The 24,313-nt window shown below is 35.6% G+C and overlaps 1 protein-coding gene across 3 annotated transcripts in view; it reads right to left on the bottom strand.

Annotated features, from left to right (window-relative positions):
• Positions 1-24,313, bottom strand: part of R3HCC1L (R3H domain and coiled-coil containing 1 like) — a 300,427-nt gene that overhangs the window by 151,915 nt on the left and 124,199 nt on the right. For all 3 annotated transcript variants that reach the window (XM_077125695.1, XM_077125693.1, XM_077125694.1), the window contains exons 4-7: positions 13,019-13,194; positions 5,411-5,481; positions 4,360-4,455; positions 3,715-3,855 (exon numbers count right to left, since the gene is read on the bottom strand). In XM_077125695.1, the coding sequence (XP_076981810.1) occupies positions 3,715-3,855; positions 4,360-4,455; positions 5,411-5,481; positions 13,019-13,194 (484 nt within the window). The remainder of the gene's footprint in view (positions 1-3,714; positions 3,856-4,359; positions 4,456-5,410; positions 5,482-13,018; positions 13,195-24,313) is intronic.

Below are 24,313 nucleotides of genomic sequence, written 5' to 3'. Positions count from 1 at the left end.
TTGTTAGTTTCTTTGTCTGTAGTGGTAAGTGCATGGGCCGGGAATCTAACACAGGTCTCCTGCATGGCAGCTGAGAATTCTCCCACTGAACTACCCTTGCAGCCTCTACCAAGTACCTTTTAATGCCTGGGGTATTGTGCCAGACACCAGAACTCTTCAACTGGGAGGGAAAAAAAGGCTAGGAGATTATTATATGGTATAATTGATTAATGTACCTATACCAGGGATGGAATATAAGGTTTCAATTCCTATCCTAATTTCAATCAATTAGCAATGGTCATGTATGTCAAAACTCACAAAGAATGTAATGACTGATTAGCAACATCTGCCATAAGTAGTGGGGGGAGCAGCAATACATACTAATACACATTTATCATTACTGGTTCATATTATTATAAGGAACACAAAATTCACAACAGTCACATAAACAATAGTTATTCTGAATTTGTAACATACCTTTCTAAACATTTTTTACATATGTTAACTTATGTTGTGCTCAAAAAACTCTCTGCAGTTCCATAGGTCAAGCACCACTTTCACTTTTTTGGATACCAGGTCATGGAAAAATATAAGTGACTTGTCCATGGTCATACAGCTAGTTAAAGGCAAAAATTCTATTAGAGCCCAAATTCCCTCCTTCCTAAATGATCTTTGTTGTCAAGGGTTGTTAGAATAGAATCGTATCCAGATATTCTCTGTTTTTCTTCTAAGAAAGAAAGAAAAGGAAAATGGTTTAAACTATCATGTGGGTATAAGCTAGACCTAAGGAAGAATCTTCTGACAGTGAAAGGTACTTAACATTGTTAACTAAACAGATAACAAAAAAGAAGACTGTCTAATTTCCTTCTCTGGAGGTGTTATAAAACATTTTATGTATATATATATATATATTTTTTTTACCCCTAAAGTTCTTCGAAAGGGGTCATGGTATTGTAGAGGAACATGGCATGCCTTAAGCCAGTTATCTGACTTCTTCAAGCTAGCTCTAAACTGGAGTGAACATGAGCCATCACCGAGTTATCATAACACAATCTCATTAAAACATGATATACTGCTTGCATACAAAGTAGGTGCCCGATAAACATTAGTTTCCTTCAAGTCCTTTTTTTTTTTTTTGAGAGAGGGAGGAAAGGAAGGAAAGACAGAGAAGGAAGGAAGGATGGAAGGAAGGAAGGGAGGAAGAAAGGGAAACATTTTTAAACATTTTCTTGTTTTATTATATTTTGTTTGTTTGTTTGTTTTTTACATGGGCTGGGGCCGGGAATCGAACCGGGGTCCTCCGGCACGGCAGGCAAGCACTCTTGCCCGCTGAGCCACCGCGGCCCGCCCCCTTCAAGTCCTTTTAATCAGCAAAATCTTTTTATGGTTTTTATTTTTAATCTTTGGAATAAAGTGAGAGTTCAAATTTTACTCAAGGCATACATTCCCACTAGATTATAAGACTGAAATAGAGGAACAAAATTTTCATGTCTTTCTAATTCTCCTAAATAGGCAGTATGATGCTCTGCACAGAGTAGGTGCTCAGTGAATGCCAAATTTAATTGACAGATTATAGAAATTGTTAAATAAGAAGTGTAATGAAAAAAACAGGCACCAGAATCTGTGCTGGACTTATCATATCATGATTTTGCTACTATTACTAATAAAAACAACAGCAGCTAATATTCATCACACTCTTACTATAAGCCTACATAAATGGGAGGGATAGAGTTCCTATGGTAGCTGAAGATGGCTAAGTATCTTTTTTGGATTATCTCACCTGATTCCCATTTTATGGATGAAGAAATAGAGGCTGTGAGAAAGTACTTTGCCCAAGAACACACAGCCAGCCAGTAAAGAGATAAGATCTGGACCTAAGCAGGTTGATAGCCTGTAATGCTATACTGAGGGACTGTACTGAGCCTCCCCTCCATTGTTTAAAAAATAATAATAATTGTTTTGCTTAATACCTAAACATTACTTTTAATTTCTACATGAAAAGTACCTTTAAGTGAAAAGCATTGGGTTCCATGCAAACAGGCACAAGAATATTTGCTCAATATAGAAAGAAGCCAAAAAGAGAAAACTCAGGAATTTTTCTATATGTGTTCACTCAGATATGGAGAATGGGAGACCTATAAAGGATAATAAAGGAAAAGTCCTCTGGAATCTGTACAGCTTCAACATCACTGGATACGAGGAACTTATCACATTGGGTCTCTATTCACAAATAAACTCCTTCTTAAAAAACGTAATTCAGTACCCACTTAGCTAACATTCTCATTTTTAATTGCATTACTGAAATGTCCTTTGTATAGCTGGGCATTTAAAACAAATACAGCAAGCAGAGCTGCATATTGATGTGCCTACAGAGAAATAAAGGGGAATACGCAGATGACATACATGCAAAATAGTTGCTGCAGTCTCTGCAGATATAGAGGTGGTATTACACCCAAAGGAAAGAATGATACATTTAAAAAGGAGATAAAACTCCTTTATATATATTGCTATTACCTACTACTCTCCATTATCTTTTGAGATAGTTGTGGTTATAACAAATAAATCATTTTCCTTAGAAACAACCAATTACTAAAGGGTTAAGAATACTGCATATTCTCCTATAATCTACTTCTGTTACTGCCAACTGTAAAAAAAAAAACCACAGGAATCCTTCTCTCCTTCTATAGTCTGTAAATGGCCTCTGAGTATACAATACATTAAAAATCAAAACTGCCTCATAATCATTAAGGTTTCAAAAATTAGTTGGGTTGACCTAAAACTCTCGCACCTGTCACTGGTCATCGGGCCAGTGCAGCTGAAAGTTCACAAACTGCCTGCTATCATCTAAGCAGAGTGGACAGGAAGTATTAATGGTCTTGTTAGAGTGGCAATAAACAAGGAGTTTGAAACGTCAATTTGTTTAACAGAAAAATGAGGTTACTTTTGGTGAGTGGAATTTTCAGAATAAATTGTCTTCACAGATTCCACAGATCGTGGGCTATGGCAATGGGACTGTATAAAGCTTGACAGATGATAAAAAGCAGTTAAGTGCTAAGCCCAAGTCCCAAGTCTTTACATGCAAGTCAAAAGCCTATAAAGCAAGAGAGATTTTAACCTCAGCTCCAAACTCTGGGGAACGAAAAACTCTGCTTGTGAATTAGTGGAAATATTTTCTGAGAATTCAGATGCTAGTAAATAATCAAAAGGCAGATGAATCCAGATGTACTCTAATGGAGCCACTTGAGATTGTCTTAAAGGAAAAAATACCTACCTATAGTTATTACCACCAATGCCAATTGCCGGCTTTTCCTTAATTTCTCTTCTACCTAAAATCTAAACCACTAGATAATATCATGACACTTATGGTCCAGTAAAACCACAGCAAATAAAGTTTCTATCTGTGAGACTATTATGATATCAAGGGAAAATTTTTCTGAGTTTGGGGGAAAATCTGTAGAAAAAGCAGTGGATAAGCTAAACCCATTTCTTGGAAAACAACAGGACAAGCACAGATGAGGATACCTTGGTATGTAGAACAAGCAGGCAAATTCTGAAATGTCTTCCTCCAGACTATAAATTATGAAAACCATTTCAATACACTTGGGAGCCTCTAGGAAATGGGAATGACAAAATGTAACAGGCTTCATTCTTTCATTTTTGTTTTTTTTACCCCCATACGTGCCTTACAGTGAGCTCTAAAAGCCTAAAGAAGGCAATTTTTTTTTTTAAACTCACCTCGGGCTTCTTGCAGTTTCTTGAGCTCCGCTTCTCGTTCTGTTTTGCTTTGCTTACTTCGAACCCCAAGGGCACTGATGACTAACCTTCTTGCTAGGGCTGCGGAGGTCTCAGGACGTTCCTTTGCTGGCTGGAGGAACTCTGAAGGGGGGGTGGGGGGAGTAGCAGGGAGTAAGAGAAAGAAAGCACTCTAGCTCTAAGTGATTTAACTCAGTAATTAACATACAAAATAGAAAGGCTGCCTCAGCAGTAATTAATACAAGCCTGATAGATGACTATCAGAGGAAAGAAACAAGGCAGAGTGCAAAATCTCTTGCTTCATTATCTACCTCAACATAATTTCTTTCACTGACTCTATCAAACAGCTAAGAGTTCCACCTAGAATTAGCACTCATCAAAAACAGGAAGGAAGTAGGAAAACTTGGTAGGAATATCATCAGAAACCGGTTGCTTGTAGCTAGTATCACCGATTCTCCAAGTGACTGCTCAGATGCCTTATTTCTTTATCTTTTTTCCTCTTGAAAACATACTTTCTTAACAGTAAGACTAAAAGTGGTACATCTTTAGGATGCTGGATGTTATACTGCTGGAAAAAGGGATAACATAATCATCAACAAGAAAAACTCCTAGAGATTATAGGCTCACCTGCATAAGCTCTGGCTTTGGCCTTGGCTGCTCTTGTGGCCTGTGACAGGGGCCGGATCTTCACCATGGTATGTTTACTACCTAGAGCATCACGAGCTGCAAAGAGTTTGCATAAACATAAGGAAGTAGCAGACATAAGTGATAAAAAGAAAATTTAAGCCTAGTTTTTAGAAATCATTTGCTAGAAGTTGTTTTTTCCCCCATGGCAAGTAAAAGAGATGGGAGGTTTTAGAAAATGTATACAGAACAACTTGACAGTGATTATTTTAGATAAAGGGATCAGCAAAATATAGCTCTTGAACCAAATCTGGCCAGCCGTCTGTCTTTGTAAATAAAGTTTTATTAAAACACAGCAATGCCCATTTACTTGCATATCGTCTCAGGCTGCTTTCTTGCTACAACAGAAGAGTTAAGTAGTTGCAACAGAGACTTTATAACTCACAAAGTCTAAAATATTTACTTTCTGACCCTTTACAGAAAAAGTTTGCAGCCCTTTATTCTAGATGATTCAGACAGGAATCAAAATCTCTAATTTCTTTGACTGCGTCTCTATCAGATCCATCATGAGGCCAATGAACTATGTGAAAAGACCCAACCATATAATCAGAGTTGCTATAAAAATCTCTCACTGAATAGGTTAGAGTGCTACTTCAAGTTCATTTGTCTGGGGCATGCATGCATGCATGCATGCATGCATGAATGAATGAATGAATGAATGAATGAATGAATAAATAAATAAATAAATAAATAAATAAATATCCTAAGATTTAGTTCCTTTGGTTTATTAGGCGTCTATCCATAATCTGTTCATACACTGTCATGGCTAACACTTATGAGTGTAATTAACCACTCTCTCTCCAAAACTTGGTTTAAGGTGAAAGAGGGAAGGGGACTACATGGAAATCAAAGCACATTGCCTCAAAACCTGTATCTGCCCAATTACCTATGTTAGCAAATTATGTTAATCAGTTAAAATGGAAAATAAATAAAGACAAGTAGCAAGAGAAAACGGACAATAAGAAAGGAACACTGAAATCCATTTGGTGAATACCTGTCAAAGGACTGGAGAATACTCCTAGGGCATGTGTATCATCCACCCATTTAATATCAAATCCTTTTTTTCTGCAACAAAAGAAAACAATTTTATTTCTCAAAATAAAATTTGCTTTTATGAAACATCTTTCTAAGAGTCTCATAAAACATTTCAGGATGAGATAGGGAGAAACACTTAAAGAGTACCCAGGTTGAACGGGATAATGACACAAAAAACAGCTTGGAGGACAGAATAAGCCACTGAATTTTAAAAGCAATAATAGCATTATAAAGAACTACCTGGGAGTATTTTATGTTCCCAGCCATTTTATAGACATCAACTAATTAATCCTCACAAGTCTCTTGGGGAAGTAAAGTATTTAATGAATTTACAAGAGATGTTCTTATGGGCAAGGAAAAAGAGGTGGAACGAGGAAGCAGAGGAGGGGTAGAGGAATATTACAGGAGGTGTTGTGCAGGGAAGGTCACTTGGATTTAATGCAAATGTAGACTCAAGGACACAGAAAGAGGAGATCATGTAGCAAGATGTCATTCAAAGCAAAAAGAAAAAACAAGTGATAGAGAAAAAAGACAACTATAATCAGAGGCTGAACTATTCTTTCTCACTTGCTAAAGAGGGGAAGAAAAAAAGAATATAGGATAAATTGTGATAAAGTGAGAAAAGTTCAAGATAAAAGAAATACATACAAGATTAGGAAGAATCAAAACGATGATCAGGATATCAGGATAATAACATGACAGTTATTTTATCAAGTATGAGCTCAAAACTGACCATAACTCAATATAGTTCAATGGAAAGAACAAGTGTTTGACAGTTAGATATAAATGGACTGAAATCTTAGTTCTGCTACCTTGGGCAGGTTTAACCTCACTTGAGCCTTGGTCTGCTCATTTGTAGAAATGGATATAGAGTCTCCTTCACAGAATTGTGAAAATGGAAGTAAGATCATCCATGACAAGGAAAAGAGCACGGTGTTGGGGCATTTATTATCTAATAAATGAATGGTGCTCATGATTTTTATTATTAATAGCAATATTCAGCAGGAAGATAGTATTGATGAAAATAGTGATTAAAGCAAGAAGTGGACTCTGAGTTTTTTACTTACAAGCCTTACAAGGTTTTTGCATCATTTATTTTTTTCTTTTTATAAGGGGGGGGCGGAAAGACAACTGCTAAAGTATCTTCCTCTTTAACAACCTGTCAAGAAAAACATTCTTTTGAAGGAAAAAAAAAAGGATTTGACGGTTAGTTGGAGAATTTCCTGAATGTAAAGATAAGCTGACCATGGTACAAAATAACCACAAGGGTTGGTGATTGTGAAAAAGTTCAACAACATAAGTCTAAAATATCAGAGACGATTTACAAAAAGGATGGAAAAAGACTTAGATGGGTTTGGAGGGCTTTTCAGGTTTAGAGTTTCATAACTTTTAAAATATTTGTTTTTTTGGGAATGTATCTGAATGTCATAGAAAAATTAGGAAGAAATAAAGCAAAGTAAATAAATCATAACAATTAACTAATCTTTAGGAAATTCTAGACGCCAACAAAACTGATCATTGGTTTAAAGAACTGCTATTCTTAATGAAAATCTAAGGTAGTTTTAATTTGGAATTTAATACCATTGATTGCTTTTGAAAAATCTACTATGAATTGTATTGGCAATAAACCCTGATACTGAGTCTTAACATAATGGCAATGAATTAGATAGACTAATCTACACTATATTTAGAGTAAGGTCTATAGCTGAAATTAACTTCCACCAGAAGTTAATTTCTTTTAGCTTTATGGAAATGATGCTTCTCCAATCAAGATTAAGTGCGATACATGGCTGCTAGCTAATTTTTCTTGTTCTAGAACTTCATATGAAAACAGGTCACATGTTTTTTAAAACAAACTTTTATTGGAATATAGCCATGCCCATTTGTTTACATATTGTCCATGGCTGCTTTTGTACAGCAATGGAGAGTTACCTAAAATATTAACTACCTGATCCTTTAAGTTAGGGTCTATACCCTAAATGATACAGTCTTACAAATTCAAAATATATATGAATTGCATTTTAAAGTTTTAAAATCACACAACAGACTTGGCTCATTTTTAACATCAGTATTGAAGCTTTAAAATATCATCTTTCATTAAAAAAAAAGAAACAATCAGGCACCACCACCACCCCCCAAAAAAATATAAATATAATGTCCGGATACATTCCAGAGAATGTTAAGCAGATAATTAAAAAGTACTGGCAAAGTTCCTTGAGGGATGAGAGAAAAAATACGGAACCATTAAAATTTAGCACTGGGAAACCCTTGATATTATCTCAAACATTAGGGACTCCCAAGTCAGTAAGCCAAGCCCTTGATCTTGAGGCTTGTTCTTGTGAAGCTTATTTCTGCAGCAGAGAAGCTTAGCCTACCTATAGGTATGCCTAAGAGTTACTTCCAGAGGACTTTCAGGGGTGAAAGTTTCCCTGGCAACATGGGAGGACCTCCAGCAGATAAGCCTGGCCCAATGCCCTTCTGACTAAAAGGGGAGAAGAACTGTAACAAGGCATCAATGGCTGAGTGAGTTCAAACTGAGTCGAGAGGCTACTCTGGAGGCTACACTTACGCAAGCTTCAGCTAGACATTGCTATTTATCATTGTTTGCCAACTCCTACTCAAAACCATTCCTGCCAACCCTAAAGAACACCTAGGGCTCTATCTGAGCTTCTACAAAGATTCCATGTACTAAGATTACTTTCTAGAAGCCTACAACCTCTGGAAGTGTTCCAAGGTCAGGCAAGTCCTGAAACCCACAGGGGCCAGCTTCTCTGAAAATCAATTAATTCCATCCCCCTATCTCATGCTGTAGACACCCCTTTTGAACATGAGAAAGTTAGAATGGGCATAGCCCAATACCCTTAAAAACTGAGAGAAGAATCAAGGAGAAGGTGAAATTATAACAGAGAAGATATCCTAACAAATGAGTTTGACTGCTGAATCATTATACTGATATTTTAATCTCCAGTGCCTTGGAGCAGGTAGAAGGAAAAACCTGTAATTGTGGAATGTAACCCATACCAAACTCTGAAATCTGTTCTACAACTAATTGTTGTGGTGTGCTTTGTAATTTACTGCTTTTTTAAATATATGTTATTTTTCACAATAAAAAAAGAAAAATATATATAAAAAAATAAGTATCATCTCTCTGGATACTGACTTTCTTACATACTCTCAAAATCTTTTCCTTCATAATGTTCTGGATTATTTCTTCATTCCTGAATCTTATTTTTCTAATAAGCTAGAATTTTTCTAATAAGCTAGAGCCACAGAAGTATACTTCTCTTTTACTTTTCCTCTGGAAAAACCTTTTAGTCTTGTACTGTTGATCTACATTAACCGAAATTTACTAACCCACTCACTAGATAATCTGACATTCGCCAATTTCTGTATAAAATTTATTGATCCTCATGATGCACTACACACTTGCATTTACTAAGTAGCCCTCATAACTATTGCTCCCACCAAGTGAACTACTTACATACCAAGAGTTAGTGCAGTTATTCTCAAACCCACTAATATCAGTTTTACTTGATACTCTAACCATATAATTTAATTAGATAAAATTAAACCAGTGAAATATGAGTGTGAAAAAGAAGAGTTGTGTGTCTAGGAAAACCTAGCTGAATGCTTTGGAAGACTACATAAATGTAAAGTCACTAAAAAAAAAAAAAATCTAAAAAACAACTATCAATTTTGTTTGGGCAAGACAACCGTAAAAGATAGAGAAAAAAATTTAACCTAAGAGGAATATGCACTCAGATGACTCCAAAGGTATGTTAAAATTCTTGTTTCACGTTAAAGAACTGAAACCAGAAATAATAGGTGATGTATTTTGAGGGTGGCTTACAAAAACTTCTCTATCGACAGAACAATAACTTTAAAATATTTGAGATATATGAATTTTTATCATCCTTCAAAAGCTATTTTTTATTAATCACCCAACTATCAATAGCCCTATCTATCTGATAACTCCTCTATGACGTGACTGATTATATCATAACTGATTATCAGCTGTAAGAAAAAAATAACACAAACTACAAGTCACTACAACAGTTCCTTCAGTTTGATCTGATGTAAATTCACTAAAATGAAGAGTAAAGGCACAATAACAGAAACAGAGTATGGGTTTTTAACCTAGAGTAGTATATAACCAAGGTTAAGCTTTGGGAGGTCTACATCTTAAATTTTTTTAAGAGAGAACCATTTCCAATGCTACCATCTCAAAGAAATCTGTAACCCATCCACCCTGCTTCCATCCCAAAAGCAAAAAAAATTTAAGAGTGCCAGGTGAGAGTCAAACACTCAGCTGGGCTAACCATCTAACTACACAGAAGAGACTGTACAGGAGAAAAGGGAAACAATAATAGGCCTTTAAATGGGCAGTGAGAGTGGGAAAATCTTTTTCACATTAATCCATTTCATTGAGTGTCTTTGCATGAGAGATACAAAGACTCAAATACAGATCTTGCCTTCAATGAGTACGCAGCAATTGGAATATATAAAAAACTCATTAAACCAGAATAGAAAGTAAAATATGAAACCAGATAGAAAAGTAAAAAACACCATAAGAACGGTAGAATGAGAGCTCAATCATCAGAACAAAGTTTTCTGAAAAAAAATTTTTTTGGTTTTGTCATGAAGATACAAGATTTGCAGATGAGAAAATGGTAAGGTGGGATGAGAGGCAACAAATGGAAAGCATGATTAAAGGCAGAGAAAGAGAGGGTCTTGAATGAGTTTGGACTATTCACTAGGTAGGGTTTTAGGGCAGAAATGTGACATAATTAGCATTGTGCCTCATGAAGATTAAACTAAGAGCAATATATAAGGATGCCCTGAAAACTGGGAGCACAAGAGCAAGTCTAGATGAGGTGATGAATGCTAGAATTAGTGCAGTGGCAGGAAGGAGAGAAGGGGGGAAATATGAGAGATTATATATAGGAACAAAAACAGGAATTGAGAGTTAAGTAGAAAGAGAAAGTGAGTGAAAAGATGATGTTATTATTGGTAACATAGTGTATATACATGAAAGGGGCAAATTTGGTGGGATTAGATTATGAGTTTAGCAATTGACATTTCTGGTGATATGGTGGGTTAATTACCAGAATCAACATTTCTGCTGAAAATAACTAAAAATCTTTAAACTATTTTTAAAAATTTCTCAAAAGCACCTAGGAACTAAAGAAAAAGCAAGATAATCCTAAACCAGAGACTAAGGAACTGAAGCTATTTGTTCAGTTTCTAAGGCCTAGGTAGGGCACAGGGACCAACAGCTAAAGCTCAGGACCTGCTCATAGTGGGAAACTGAATCCTCCTCAGTAAAGTTTCCACCTGCCCCTCCCTCAGAATACAGCCTTCAGAATCTAAGGAAAATTATCTGTCCGAAACTTGGCTCAGAGAAGAGACAAAAATCATGTCTGAGAATCTGGACCCATAAACAATCCTCACATAGGCTTGTGTTCTAAATTCATACTGAGTGGGCAGAAAAACCACAAATCAGTAATTTAACTTAGAGTGTTCCTGTACTGGAGTACTCACAGATACTAGGCAGAAGAAAAAAAAAATCCTCTCAGGAGTTACGCTCTTCTTCTTTCATTGTAAGCCTCAATTTCCAAAAATAAAATTTCAAGGAAAATTATGAGCTTATTGTAAGAAAAATAACTAAACACCAAAGGAAGCAAGGCATTATGAGCAAGAACGTGCAGAAACAAGACACTGGAAAGAGAATTAAAAGACTTAAGGTAAAGGAGTTATCAGGTACAAGCCATAAAAGGTCTACATTTAATATCTTTAAAGAAATGTTAAAAATCTTGAAAATACTTGGAGAAAATAAGAAACTGAAAAAAAAAAAAAGACTATGCAGATTTGAAAAAGAAACAAATAGAACTTAGAAATGAAATGCACAATAAGTGAAATATAGAAAGTCAGAAGACATGTAGTGGGCAGCCATGGTGGCTCAGTGGGAGAGTTCTTGCCTGCCTTGCCACAGACCTGGGTTCGATTCCCAGGACCTGCCCATGCAAAACAAACAAACAAACAAACAAACAAAAAAAACCATGTAGCTCCCCCACCCAAAAAATATTTCAACAAATGGTGCAGCAATAATGAGATAGTCACATGGAAAAAGTATGAAATGTGACCCCCACCATACAGCATAAAAAAAAAGTCAAAGGACAGACTTAACAGCACATAGACACAGATAAGGAAAAAATTAGTGAACTGAAAATTTAGCTCTGGTTAAAATCATTTTTAATAATTTTAGAGCTAAAGAAATTCTTTAGACTGTAAAAGAGAGAGAGACAAAGCTATGGAAAATATGAAAGAGAAGTAACAGGTAAGGAGGATTAGGTTAAAAGGTCAAATATTCATTGAACTGGCATCCTAGAGGAGGTAAAAGAGAGAGACAGGAGCAAAGGCAATATTTGAAAGTTAATGGTCTGCAATTCCTTGAGAATCAATGAAAAACACTAACCCACAGATTTAATAAATTCAAATAATCACAAGCAGAATGAAAAGAAATCCAATGAAAATGCAGAATACCAAAAACAAAGAAAAATCCTCAAAAACATACAAAGAGAAAAGCCTAATTATATTTAGAAGTGATAGTAGTGAGATTGTTAGCTAGCTTCTCATCATCCACAGAGAAAGCCAGAAGACAGTAGATTATCTTCAAGGTTCTGAGAGAAAATCACTGCCAGCCTGGAATTCTATATCCAGCAAAAACGTCTCAAAAGTGAAGTTTAAATTAAGCCATAAAAAATAATAAAAACTGTTTGTTTTTAATAAGCAAACTCTTTCTAAAATAAATGTTCAAGTCCTCTTTATTTCTAAAATGAATGTTAAAGAAGAAAAAGAAGATGAAAGATGCAAGAAGGGATAAATGAAGAGCACAGAAAGTGGGTAAATCTGAACACTGAATATATAAACAACAATAAAAATGTCAAAGGGAGTTTAAAAGGAAAAGAAAAAAAATAAAAAGAATCAAAATGCCTAATCACAATAACTTAGAAGCTGGTGGAGGGAGAGGTGGGAATGGAATTTAAAAATTTATAGAATCTGGAAAGAGGATAAAAATATTAATTTTAGCCATTGGTAAATTAATCATTTCTAGAGTAACTACCAAAAATCAGAAACTGAGTATAATTTCCCAAAAGCTTGAATGAGAAAAAAATACCTGGTCAATTCAAAAAAAGGTAAGAAAGAAGAGAAAAAGATGGGAAAACACACAAAAAAGAAACTGGCATACATCCAAATATATTCATAATTATAATGACTATAAATGTACTAAGTGCTAGTGAAGATAGATTTGAGTCATCATGGACAACAGTCTTTTTAAATACTAAGATGGGGACTATAAAGACTTTTTTGGCATTTTTAAGGAATTCCAAGGAAGAATCTTTTAATATATATTGTCTTCTACTAAGAGAAGACAATAAATAAAGCTAATGCCAAAGAAGACAAGCAATGGATATGAAACAAAACAAAACAAGTGTTTTTAAGAGGACACTTTAAAAAAACCTCATCCCACCATCCCTAACATTTCCAACCATTTGCAAATACTTACTGATAACTGCAAAAAACCCGCAGAAGGTCTTCAGTACGAAATTCAGGGGGGAAGTCATAAATTTCAATGACATGTGGCAATTCACAATCACTGAGGTCAATTTCAGGAACATCATGGTTGTAATAATCAAATCTAGGTTCCTGGATACATTTTCTGTTCTTCATATTCCCTGTTAACTAGGGAGGAGGAAGCACATAAGTGACTGTTACATCAAGTCAGGGCATTATAAAATTCCTCCCATATGTGAACAATCCTCCTCCCTGTCTCTATGGTCCTGTGTTCCCTAAACTTTAGCATTGCCTCTGTATTAAAACTCTCTGAATTCAATAACGGTTTATTACTCCATTTATATTATATATGTTGAATACTTGAAAAGGTGTTAACATTCCAGCAAAGAAAAAAATTGCATGAAACTTAACTTTCATCTATCCACCAGCATGCAAGGAAATGTAGATTGATTAATGAGGTGAGTTACAAAATGGCACATTTTGGAAAATGAATCTCAGACAACACCTGAATAGATGAATTAAGAACATTTGGCTTACTTAAGCTTATTGATCAAGTGCATCTCAGTTTCTTTTCTGGAACTGAACAAAAACTAAACAAAATTTTTAAAAACCTTATGTACCTTTTATTGAATGTATTAAAGAGTGAGGAGACTGACAACTTGACTTTCTTAAGTCAAATGTACAAATGTAAATAGTACAAGTAATTATACTAAGTTCCCTGGTATGAGAGCTACCTAAAGGAACTGTCAAATAGCAGACTAAGGAAGAAATGAAAAGTAACGAAAAAATACTTAAAATTCTACTACTCCAAAAACAAAAAACAAAAAGAAAAAAGAAAAAAAATTTGACTACTCCATAAAAGAACTGAAGGCTATTAACTATTTCACACTGGAAGCAGAAAAGAGAAAAGAAAGGACAGAAAGAGGCAGTAAAGTCATGACAGCCCCTGCCTTATTTTTATCATTTACATTATGAAACCTAAAAGCTATTTCTGACCACCCAAAGCCTCTAGACTCTAAAAGTATCCTCTTCCTATTAATCAAAAGTTCAACAAACTCTCTTTAAGCTTTCCCTCTTTTATAGTGTGTCTCTTTATTCATAAAATTAGAAAAAGAACCTGTATTGTCAAGGATATGTCTCTTCTTGAAGAAGCTAAAAATGGATTTACGAGTTTTGGGCATAGGAAAGGAAAGCGAAGGTGACTTAAGTAATACTCATTAAAATGTTCCTTTTGCTCCACTAAGCATTAATTTCACATCTAAAAAGTGGAAATAATAATAGTATCTACATCCCAGAGAGAGGTGTGAGGATTAAATAAGATGATACAGTAAGTGCTTAGCATACTCCTTGGCACATGAGTATTCAATGAATTCAACCAATTCTTAATAAATTTTAATTGAATGATAAATCTACCAGAGTCCAAGCAATGTGCAAATTCTACTTCTGCTTAGGGTGTAGAAGTCATTAAGACAGTGATCCTCCCATCATAACAGTGAGGAAAAGCTAGTTTAATTGAAAAGTCTTAACTTTTCTTGACTTTACCAGATTGCCGAGGATGCAAGACAACCCAGGGAAATGTCACTGAAAGAGTGAGAAGTCCTACCAAAGACAGACAGAAGACAAACAGTTTCACCTATTGTAGACAATGGGAAGAAAAGGTCACCATACAACAGGGTAAGAAGACATCGATGAAACTTTTAACAAGTTCTTAAATGCTAGAGTAGGCTAGTGTATCAGTCTAAAATAAAGGGAGCTCCAGAGACAAGAGGAGTCTGTAAACGCTCACAAGTACTTTTTCTTGGGCACCCCCCAGAGGTTTACAAGAAAGACTGGGGGTAAGACAAGAGACCCAAAAGAGCCTTCCTGGGTAGAAGAGGCATGAAGTGACTGTTCAATGCTAAAAGTAAAACAGGAGCATAAGGAAAACATGCTCTAGCAATTCAGTCCCCAAGAAGAGCACAAGGTAACAACAGCACCAAAAAATTCCAAATCCAGCTCAACTACAGACAGACTGACTAAATCCCCCACAATGACCAAACAGAAGAAGAGGTGAGCCTATTTCCAGGCATAAATATTATTTAACTAACATTTGACTGTTTAATTTGCATAAATAAAAATTAAAAAAAAAAACACACAAGACACACAAAAAAGCAAGAATAAACAACCTACTGCCAAAAGATCAAGCAATCATAGAATCAATTCAGATGACCTAAATGTTGAGGTGATTGGAAAGGGACTTTAAAAATCTACAGAAAAGATGAAAAACATGCATTTGAGCAGAAAGAAAAAACTAGGGGAAAAGTCAAATAGAAATGCTAGAAATAAAGAATTCCTTCAAAAGGCTCATCAGTAGATCAACCACAGTTGAAGAATAAATCACTGAACTTAAAGATACGTTAATTAAAATTACTTAACTTGAAACACAAAGAGAAAAAAAGTCACAGAGCAATCCAAAGCTTTGTGACCATATCAACAATATAAAATACATTTAATTGAACTCCCAAAAGGCAAAAAGTAAGAGAAATATTATAGGAGATAATAATTAAGAATTTTCCAAAGACAATAAAAGATGACAAATTGTATATCAGAGGACCCAAAACTGGAAAAAATAATTAAGGCCAACCCTGAAAAACAAAAACAAAAACAACATAAGACTAGATATAACATAATCAAACGCTGTAAACCGAGGATAAACAGAAACTTCTGAAGGCAGCTACAGAATAAGCAAGCAAAACATTCCATTAAACAAAGAGAAAGAGATTAAGAATCACCCCAGAGGGCAGGCCATGGTGGCTCAGCAGACAGTGCTCGTCTGCCACGCCGGAGACCCAGGTTCAATTCCCAGTGCCTGCCCATGCAAAAAAAGAATCACCCCAGAGCTGCTGGAAACGAGCTGTAAGAAACTATGCAAACATATTTACAGCACTGAAAGAAAATAAAACCTGTAAACCCAGTCCAGAAATCTAAAATCAAACAAACAAACCAAAGTTGCAATAATTCAATACCAACAGTTCTGTGTGAGAAGAACTGTTTTAAAATATGTATATATTTTTTTAAGGCAGGAGGCATATACTAACTATCAGATGGAAATCTGGACCTATACGAAGAAATAGAGTCCTGGAAATGGTTGAAAAAGCAGATAAATAGAAAAGACATTCCCTCCTTATTTGAATTGCTTTAAAGGACAGGTTATTGTCTAAGGTAAAGAGAGTAAAACATATTGTGGAGCATACAACATATGCAAGAATTAAAATGACAACAATAGTAAAAAGGATGGGAGTGAGTATTTTGAAGTATACTGTTGTAAGGTTTATAATACACAGGAATTGGTATGATATTTTAAGGCAGAGTGGGTGAGTTAAAGATGTATATTGTAAATCCTAGAGCAACAACTAAAAAAGAGAGGATATAAGTAATAAGCCAACAGTGGCGATTAAATGGAATAAAAAAATGCTCAGTAGGAAAGAAGGAAGATAAAGAGGAATAAAGTAACAAACAGGAATAAAGGAAAAGAGGCAGGTAGTACAACCAGACAAGACAGTCTTTGAGCAACTAATAAAGACTGACAAAGCCATTTTCCTCAAAACTCCAGAAAACAGTTAAGGGTTGAAGTAACTGGGCAAGTGGTAAATTAAGAAAACAAAGCTTTAAAAACAGTAGGCAAAGATCATGCTGCCCTTGCTGGCACTTCCCCCATTCCCTTTTCAGAATGTCTGAAGTCAGCCTGCACTCCTATTGAGTGCCCCTATTCTGAAGGGAGGAAAATAAACTAAACACATACTGGGATACATATCTGTATGTCAGTATACCAATCTGTTGCCTGAAAGACTAAACTGGCTTGCCCTCCTAGAAGTTGCCCCTCAGGAAGAAGCAGCCTGTGTATAGCTAAAGCAATATAATAAACAATTAAGTCAAAGCAGACTGTGGCAAAGGATTACCTATTTTAAGTCATATATCGGTGCACCCTACCTAACCTACAAGCAATGTTAAAGGGAGTTCTACAGACTGAAAGGAAAAGACGCAAGCCAGTGGATGGAAGCAGTATAAAGAAATAAAAACTTCAGGACAGCAACCATACGGGTAATTATAAATGCTAGTACTATTACATATATATATATACACACACACATACATACATACATATATATAATATATTATCATATATATTAAATATAGTACATTATATTTTTTTGGTATATAACCCCACTTTTTACTTCTCACAGTTCTAATAAACGCAAATGTACAAAAAGTAATGGTAATTTTGGATTTGGGACATACAATGCATAATGATATAACTAGTAACAAGTGTAACAAAAAGGTAACTGGACAGAGAGATAGAGGAATAGTGTTTCTATGTGTTATTACAGTTATGTTGATATTAAATCAAAACGTGACTGATACAGATTTAGGATGTTAAGCCCTATGATAACCACAAACAAAATATCAGGAAAACATATACAGAAGGTGTACTGGTTTGAAAATACTATATACCCCAGAATAACCACGTTTAATACTGATTCAATCTTGTGGAGGCAGCTGTTTCTTTTAATCCTGGTTCAATACTGTAGGTTGGAAATCTCTGTAACTGGTAACACACCCAACTGTGGGTGTAACCTTTCTGATGGAGATGTGACTCCATCCATTCCAGGTGGGCCTTCATTAGTTTACTGGAATCCTTTAAAAGAGGAAACATTTTGGAGAGAGCCAGAAATGACAGAAGCCTCAAAACTGACAGAGCAGAGCCAACAGAGCAGCACTGACATAGATGTGAACACATGGAGAACAGAGACACAATGTTTGGAGATGCTTATGAGCCCAGCAGATGCTTATGAGCCCAAATCCAAAATTACCATTACTTTTTGTACATTTGCATTTCTTAGAACTGTAAGAAGTAAAAAATGGAGTTATATACCAAAAATATATAATGTACTATATTTAATATATATGACAATATATTATATATATGTATGTATGTATGTGTGTGTGTATATATATATGTAATAGTACTAGCATTTATAATTACCCGTATGGTTGCTGTCCTGAAGTTTTTATTTCGTTATACTGCTTCCATCCACTGGGCTCTTGTATCTTATATCTTACACCATAAGATATTAAGTAAGCCAGAACCTAGAAAGAACCAAGGTAAGCCAAGAGATGAAAGCCAGCCTCAGAGAAACAATGTGAGGAACCCCCACAGGAATAGAAGCTGAAGGCTTCGGTGCCCAGGAGCAAAGGCACCAGAAGATATCACCACATGACTACCCAGCTGACAAGAGGTACTCCTCAGCCATCGGCCTTCTTTGAACTAAGGCTTCTTTCCCTGGTTGCCTTGGACATTTTTATAGGCTTAGAACTGCAAACTTGTAACTTATTAAATTTCCCTTTTTAAAGGCCATTCCAGTTCTGGTATATTGCATTCTGGCATTTTCCAAATTAACACAGGAAACAAGAAATAACTCAAAATAGGAAACTTCAAAAAAACAAACAAAAAAGAAAGTAGTAATTAACAGAAAAATTGAGGGACAAAAGGTTTAGGCTTTCAAAGAACAAACAGAAAAATGGCTGAAGAAAGTCCTGTATTATCAGCAGTTACTTTAAATGTAAATGGATTAAACTCTCCAGTAAAAAGGAAGAGACTGGCAGAAGACCCAACTATATGTGCTTACAGGAGACTCACATTATGTTAAAAGTCACAAGTAAGCTGAAAGTGAAAGGATGGAAAAATATACACCATGAAAACGGTAACTAAAATAGAGCTGGAATAGTTACACTAATATCAGATAACACAAGACTGTAAGTGAAAACCATTATGAGGAACAAAAAAGGACATTAAGTATTGATACACTGTCAATTCAATAAGACGTAACAATTATAAATTTATGTGTACCTAACATCAAAACCCCAAAGTATATGAAGCAAATACTGATCGACCTGAAGGAAGAAATAGATGGCTCTATATTAATAGAAGATTTTAATAAACCACTTTCAATAACAGGATAGAACATCTAGGCATAAGATCAATAATAAGGAAATAGAATACTTGAATGATATTATAGATCAACTAGACCTAACAGACATACATGGAACACTTCATACAACAATAGAATACACATTTCTTCTCTAGTGCCTGACTCATTCTTCAGGATAGACCATATGTTAGCTCAAAATTCAAGTTTCAATACACTTTAAAATATCGAAATCACATAATGTGTCTTCTGTGACAATGAATGAAGCTAGAAATAATTAGCAAAGGAAGACCTAAAAACTCTACATGTATGCGGAAATTAAACAACACACTTTGTTTTTTCATTTTTTTCCCTTAGAGCAGTTGTAGGTTTCCAGAAAAAGCATACAGAAAGTACACTGTCCATATAGTCTTTCTTACAGACACAGTTTTCCCTATTATTAATATTTTGCATTAGTGTTGTAATTTTGTTACAATTGGTGAAAAAATATTATAATTACGTTAACTTTATAGCCCACTGTTTACATTAGGGTTGACTCTCGGTGTTGTATAGTTCTAGGGATTGTGTTTGCATGTGGTAACTTACACACAACATATAATCTCCTGATTTATCCCTTTACATGTATACAATTCAGTGGTGTTAATTACATTCACAAAATTGTGCCTCCACAATTATCATCCATTACTAAATTTTTCCAGCACACCAAACAGAAACTCGGTACCAATTAAACATTACTCCCTTCTCCCCTCCCACACTTGCCCCTGGTAAGCTGAATGCTAGCTTCTAACTCTATGAATTTGTTTATTATAATTATTTCTATCAGTGAGACCATACAATATTTGTTCATTTTGTGCCTGGCTTATTTCACTCAACACGATGGTTTCAAGGTAACTGCAAAAGCAGTGCTCAGAGGGAAATTTATAGCATTAAAAACTTTTATGAGAAATAGAGAAGTCTCAAATCAATGACTTAAAGCTTCCACCTTAAGAAACTAGACAAAAAGACCTAATTAAATCTAAACCAAGAATAAAGAAGGAAATGAGTGAAGAAATTGAAATCAGAAAACCAAGAGAATATCAATAAATCAACAGCTTCTTCTTTAAAAAAAAAATAAATAAAACTGATAAATAACTAGCCAAATCAAGAAAAATTAAGATAGAAATTACCAATATCAGGAATAAAACATTAAAATAGTCAAAGGAGTATAAAAAATGTACTGACCAACTTCATCACAATAGATTTTAAAACTTAGATGAAATGGACAAACTCCCTAAAAAACATAACCAACCACAGTTCATTCAAAAAGAAAGATATACACCCCAAAACACAGGATATACATTCTTCTCTAGTACTCATGGAACATTCTCCAGGACAGATCATATGCTGAGGCATAAAACAAGTCTTTATAAATTTAAAAACACTGAAATTATTCAAAGTACTTTCCCTCATCATAACAGTATGAAGCTGGGTATCAATAACCACCAAAGAACAAGAACTTTCACAAACATATGGAGATTAAATAACACACTCTTAAACAACTACATAACATAAAAGAATTCAAAGAAGATCTAAATCGGTGGAAACACATTCCCTGCTCATGCACAGGAAGGCTAAATATAGTTAAGATGCCAATTCTACCCAAATTGACCTGCAGATTCAATGCAGTACCAATCAAAATTCCAATAATCTACTTTGAAGACTTGGAATAGCTAGTTACCAAATTCATCTGGAAGGGAAAGAGACTCTGAATAGCTAAAAGCATCCTAAAAAGGAACGAAGTGGGAGGATTAACACTTCCTGACTTTAAATTATAAAGCCACAGTGATCAAAACAGCGTGGTATTGGCACAAAGACAGAGGTATTGACCAATGGAATCAAATTAAGAGTGCAGAAATAGAACATCAAATCCAACTGAACTTGGGCAAAATAGTCTTTTCAATAAATGGGCATGGGAGAATTGGATATCAACAGCCAAAAGAATGAGACAGGACCTTTACCTTACACCCTATACAAAACTTAACTCAAAGTGGATCACACACCTAGATATAACTAGCACCATAAAACTTAGAAGAAAATGTAGGGAAACATCTTCAAGATCTAGTAATAGGAGGTAGCTTCCTAAACTATATACCCAAAGCACAAGCAACAAAAGGAAAAATAGATACATGGGAACTCTTCAAAATCAAATGCTTCTGCACCTCAAAAGACTTTGTCAAAAAGGTGAAGAGGCAGCCAACTCAATGGGAGAAAATATTTGGAAATCACACATCGTACAAAGGCTTGATATCCTGTATACATAGATAAATCATACAACGCAACAACAAAAGAATGAACAACGCAAATATAAAATGGGCTAAAGATATGAATGGGCATTTTTCTGAAGAGCAAAATGCTTTTGATGGCTCAAAAGAACACAAAGAGGGCAGGCTGTGGTGGCTCAGTAGGCAGAGTTCTCGCCTGCCATGCTGAAGATTCGGGTTTGATTCCCAGTTCCTGATCATGTAACAAACAAACAAACAAAAAACATTAGCTATAAGAGGAATGCAGATCAAGACTAAAATGAGATACCACTTCATACCTATAAGAATAGCTGCTATTAAACAAACAGGAGACTACAAATGTTGGAGAGAATGTGGAAAAAATTGGGACACTTGTGCAGTGCTGGTGGGAATGTATAATGGTACAGTTGCCATGGAAGACAGTTTGGAGGTTCCTTAGGAAACTAAATGTCGAGTTACCCTATGACCCAGCAATATCACTACCTGGTACATACCATATGTGAACGAACCTGCGGGACATATGCAAACAGGTATTTGCATGCTGATGTTCTTAGCAGCATTATTCACAATCACCAAAAGATGGAAACAATCCAAATGCCTATTAATAGACTAGTGGAGTAACAAAATGTAGTATATACATACGATGGAATATTATGCAGCAGTAAGATGAAATGACATCCTGAAGCATAAGACAAGATGGATGAGCCTTGAGGACATAATGCTGAGTGAAGTAAGCCAGACACAAAAGGATAGATACTACATGACTCCACTCTTATGACCATGGTAAGGGTAAAATCAGGGCTTATAATACAGCATATAGGGGACTTAGAGACACACAGAAGCTAGAAATGGGTGAATGGTTAGCTAATGAGATTGAACTCAATTGTAAGGGAACAAATAGAAATGAAGGCAGTTCTCTAGTGGGTCTGTACATAATATTATCATATTGAAGGTGAACAAGATTGAGTGGGGTTGTACAGACTTATGTATCCCACTGATTAACACTAGAAAAATAAGTTCTCGCAAGAACTACTTCAAAGGTATGATTCGTGTACAAAGAGTGAATAACCCCAGGGTACAGGGGGAAAAGTGCTATTGCGTGCTATGTGCTGTTTAACAGGAAAACAGCAGTACCACAGCAACAGCAGGGGCAAATAATGGAGGGAGGGACAAGAGTTAAGGGGAGGTTTAGATTTCCTATTTGGAAAGGGTGTGGTTATTGGTTATCTTCCTCTTGGGAACAATAAAATTATCTAAAATTGAGAGTGTTGATGGACTGTAGACTGTGGGCATTATATATGCTGTCTAATGAATGCAGGTGGCTGAAGGATGCACTGACTGAAAAGTAGATTGGTGAATGATGGTGTATACATATGATTGAATATTGTGCTGCTACAAAAGGAATGAAATCATAAGGCATGTAAGGATGTGAACGAAACTGCAGGACATATGGTGAGGCAAAAAAAAAACCAGAAACGAAAGAACAATTATTGTATGGTCTCCTTCAGAAAATGCTTATAAGAAAACAGGGGCCTAGACTGTAAGCTCTTATAGCAGACACGTTGAGTCTGGAGGGGTAATTATTATTTCTGGATATTGAGATGATGTTTTATACAGGTATAATCTGGCAGTTAGAGATAAGAATGAGGCCAATCAGGTCTGGATTAGGGTAATTCACAGCACAGGAGTAAGGAGGACACGGTCTATATTTTAGAACCGCACCTACTCTTTGAGACTAAAGGAAGAAATGTTTATTTTGTCCAGAATCTAATTTTTTTAACTCAACCTGTCTGGATAGCTCATTTGAATAATTGAAACACAGGGAGCCCAGAATAAGAATGAGGGCCTTTAATCCTGTATAGTTTAATGTAATGCCTAGATACATCCTAGAATATATTAAGCAGATAAGCAAAAAGTATTGGCAAAGTCCCTTGAGGGAAGGGAGAAAAAATATGGAACTATTAAACTTTATTATCAGAGAATCCCCTGATACTGTGTCAAACATTAGGGACACACAAATCAACAGGCCAAGCCCTTGATCTTGAGGCTTACTCTTTTTTTTTTTTTTTTCAATCTAATCAATTTATTTTAACCTTTGTTCCCCCTATTATTTGTTTATTTCTTATCCATATTTTTTACTCATCTGTCCATACCGTAGACAAAAAGAGCATCAGAACAGGTTTTCACCCTCACACAGTCACATTGCAAAAGCTGTATCATTATACAATCATCTTCAGGAAGCATGGCTACTGGAACACAGCTCTACAGTTTCAGGTACTTCCCTCTAGCCACTCTAATACACCATAAACTAAAAAGGAAATAACTATATAATGCCTAAGAATAATCTCCAGGATAACCTCTCAACTCTGTTTGAAATCTCTCAGCCACAGACTTTATTTTGTCTCATTTCTCTCTTCCACCTTTTGGTCAAGAAGGTTTTCTCAATCCCTTGATGCCAAGTCCTTTGGGGGAGGCGGGCGGGGAGGTGACTCTTAGGCCTAATTTTAAATAGGCTTAGCCTATTCTTTGTGGGCATAAGTTTCACAGCGGCAAACCCCAAGATTCAGGGCTTGCCCTATTGACTTGGTTGTTCCCACTGCTTGTGAGAATATGAGAAATTCTCCAAATGGGGAAGTTGAACTTTTCCCCCTTTCTCTCCATTTCCCCAAAGGGATTTTGCAAATACTTCTTCATTCACTGTTCAAATCACTCTGGGATTTATGGGCGCATCACACTAACTTGGACAAACCTACAAAATCTCATGCCCTACTCATGATTCTATGTACTTATGCTGTTCAATTAACCTGTTCATATAAGCTAAATTAGGAAATGCATTAGTCAAAATATAAATTTTGTACCAAATAAACATTTCTTGCTTTAGTTGAGGCTTACTCTTGTGACGCTTATGTAGGTATACCTAAGAGTTACTTCTGGAGGACCTTTGTTGTTGCTCAGATGCGGTCTCAATCTCTCTAAGCCCAACTCTGTAAGTGAAATCATTGCCCCCTCCCCCCACTACGTGGGACATGACATCCAGGGGTG

The sequence above is a fragment of the Tamandua tetradactyla genome, chromosome 13 (assembly GCF_023851605.1).
Source record: "Tamandua tetradactyla isolate mTamTet1 chromosome 13, mTamTet1.pri, whole genome shotgun sequence".
In the NCBI taxonomy this organism is placed as follows: domain Eukaryota; kingdom Metazoa; phylum Chordata; class Mammalia; order Pilosa; family Myrmecophagidae; genus Tamandua; species Tamandua tetradactyla.
The sequence above is the reverse complement of the archived record's forward strand: the minus strand, read 5'-3'. Positions and strand labels throughout refer to the sequence as shown.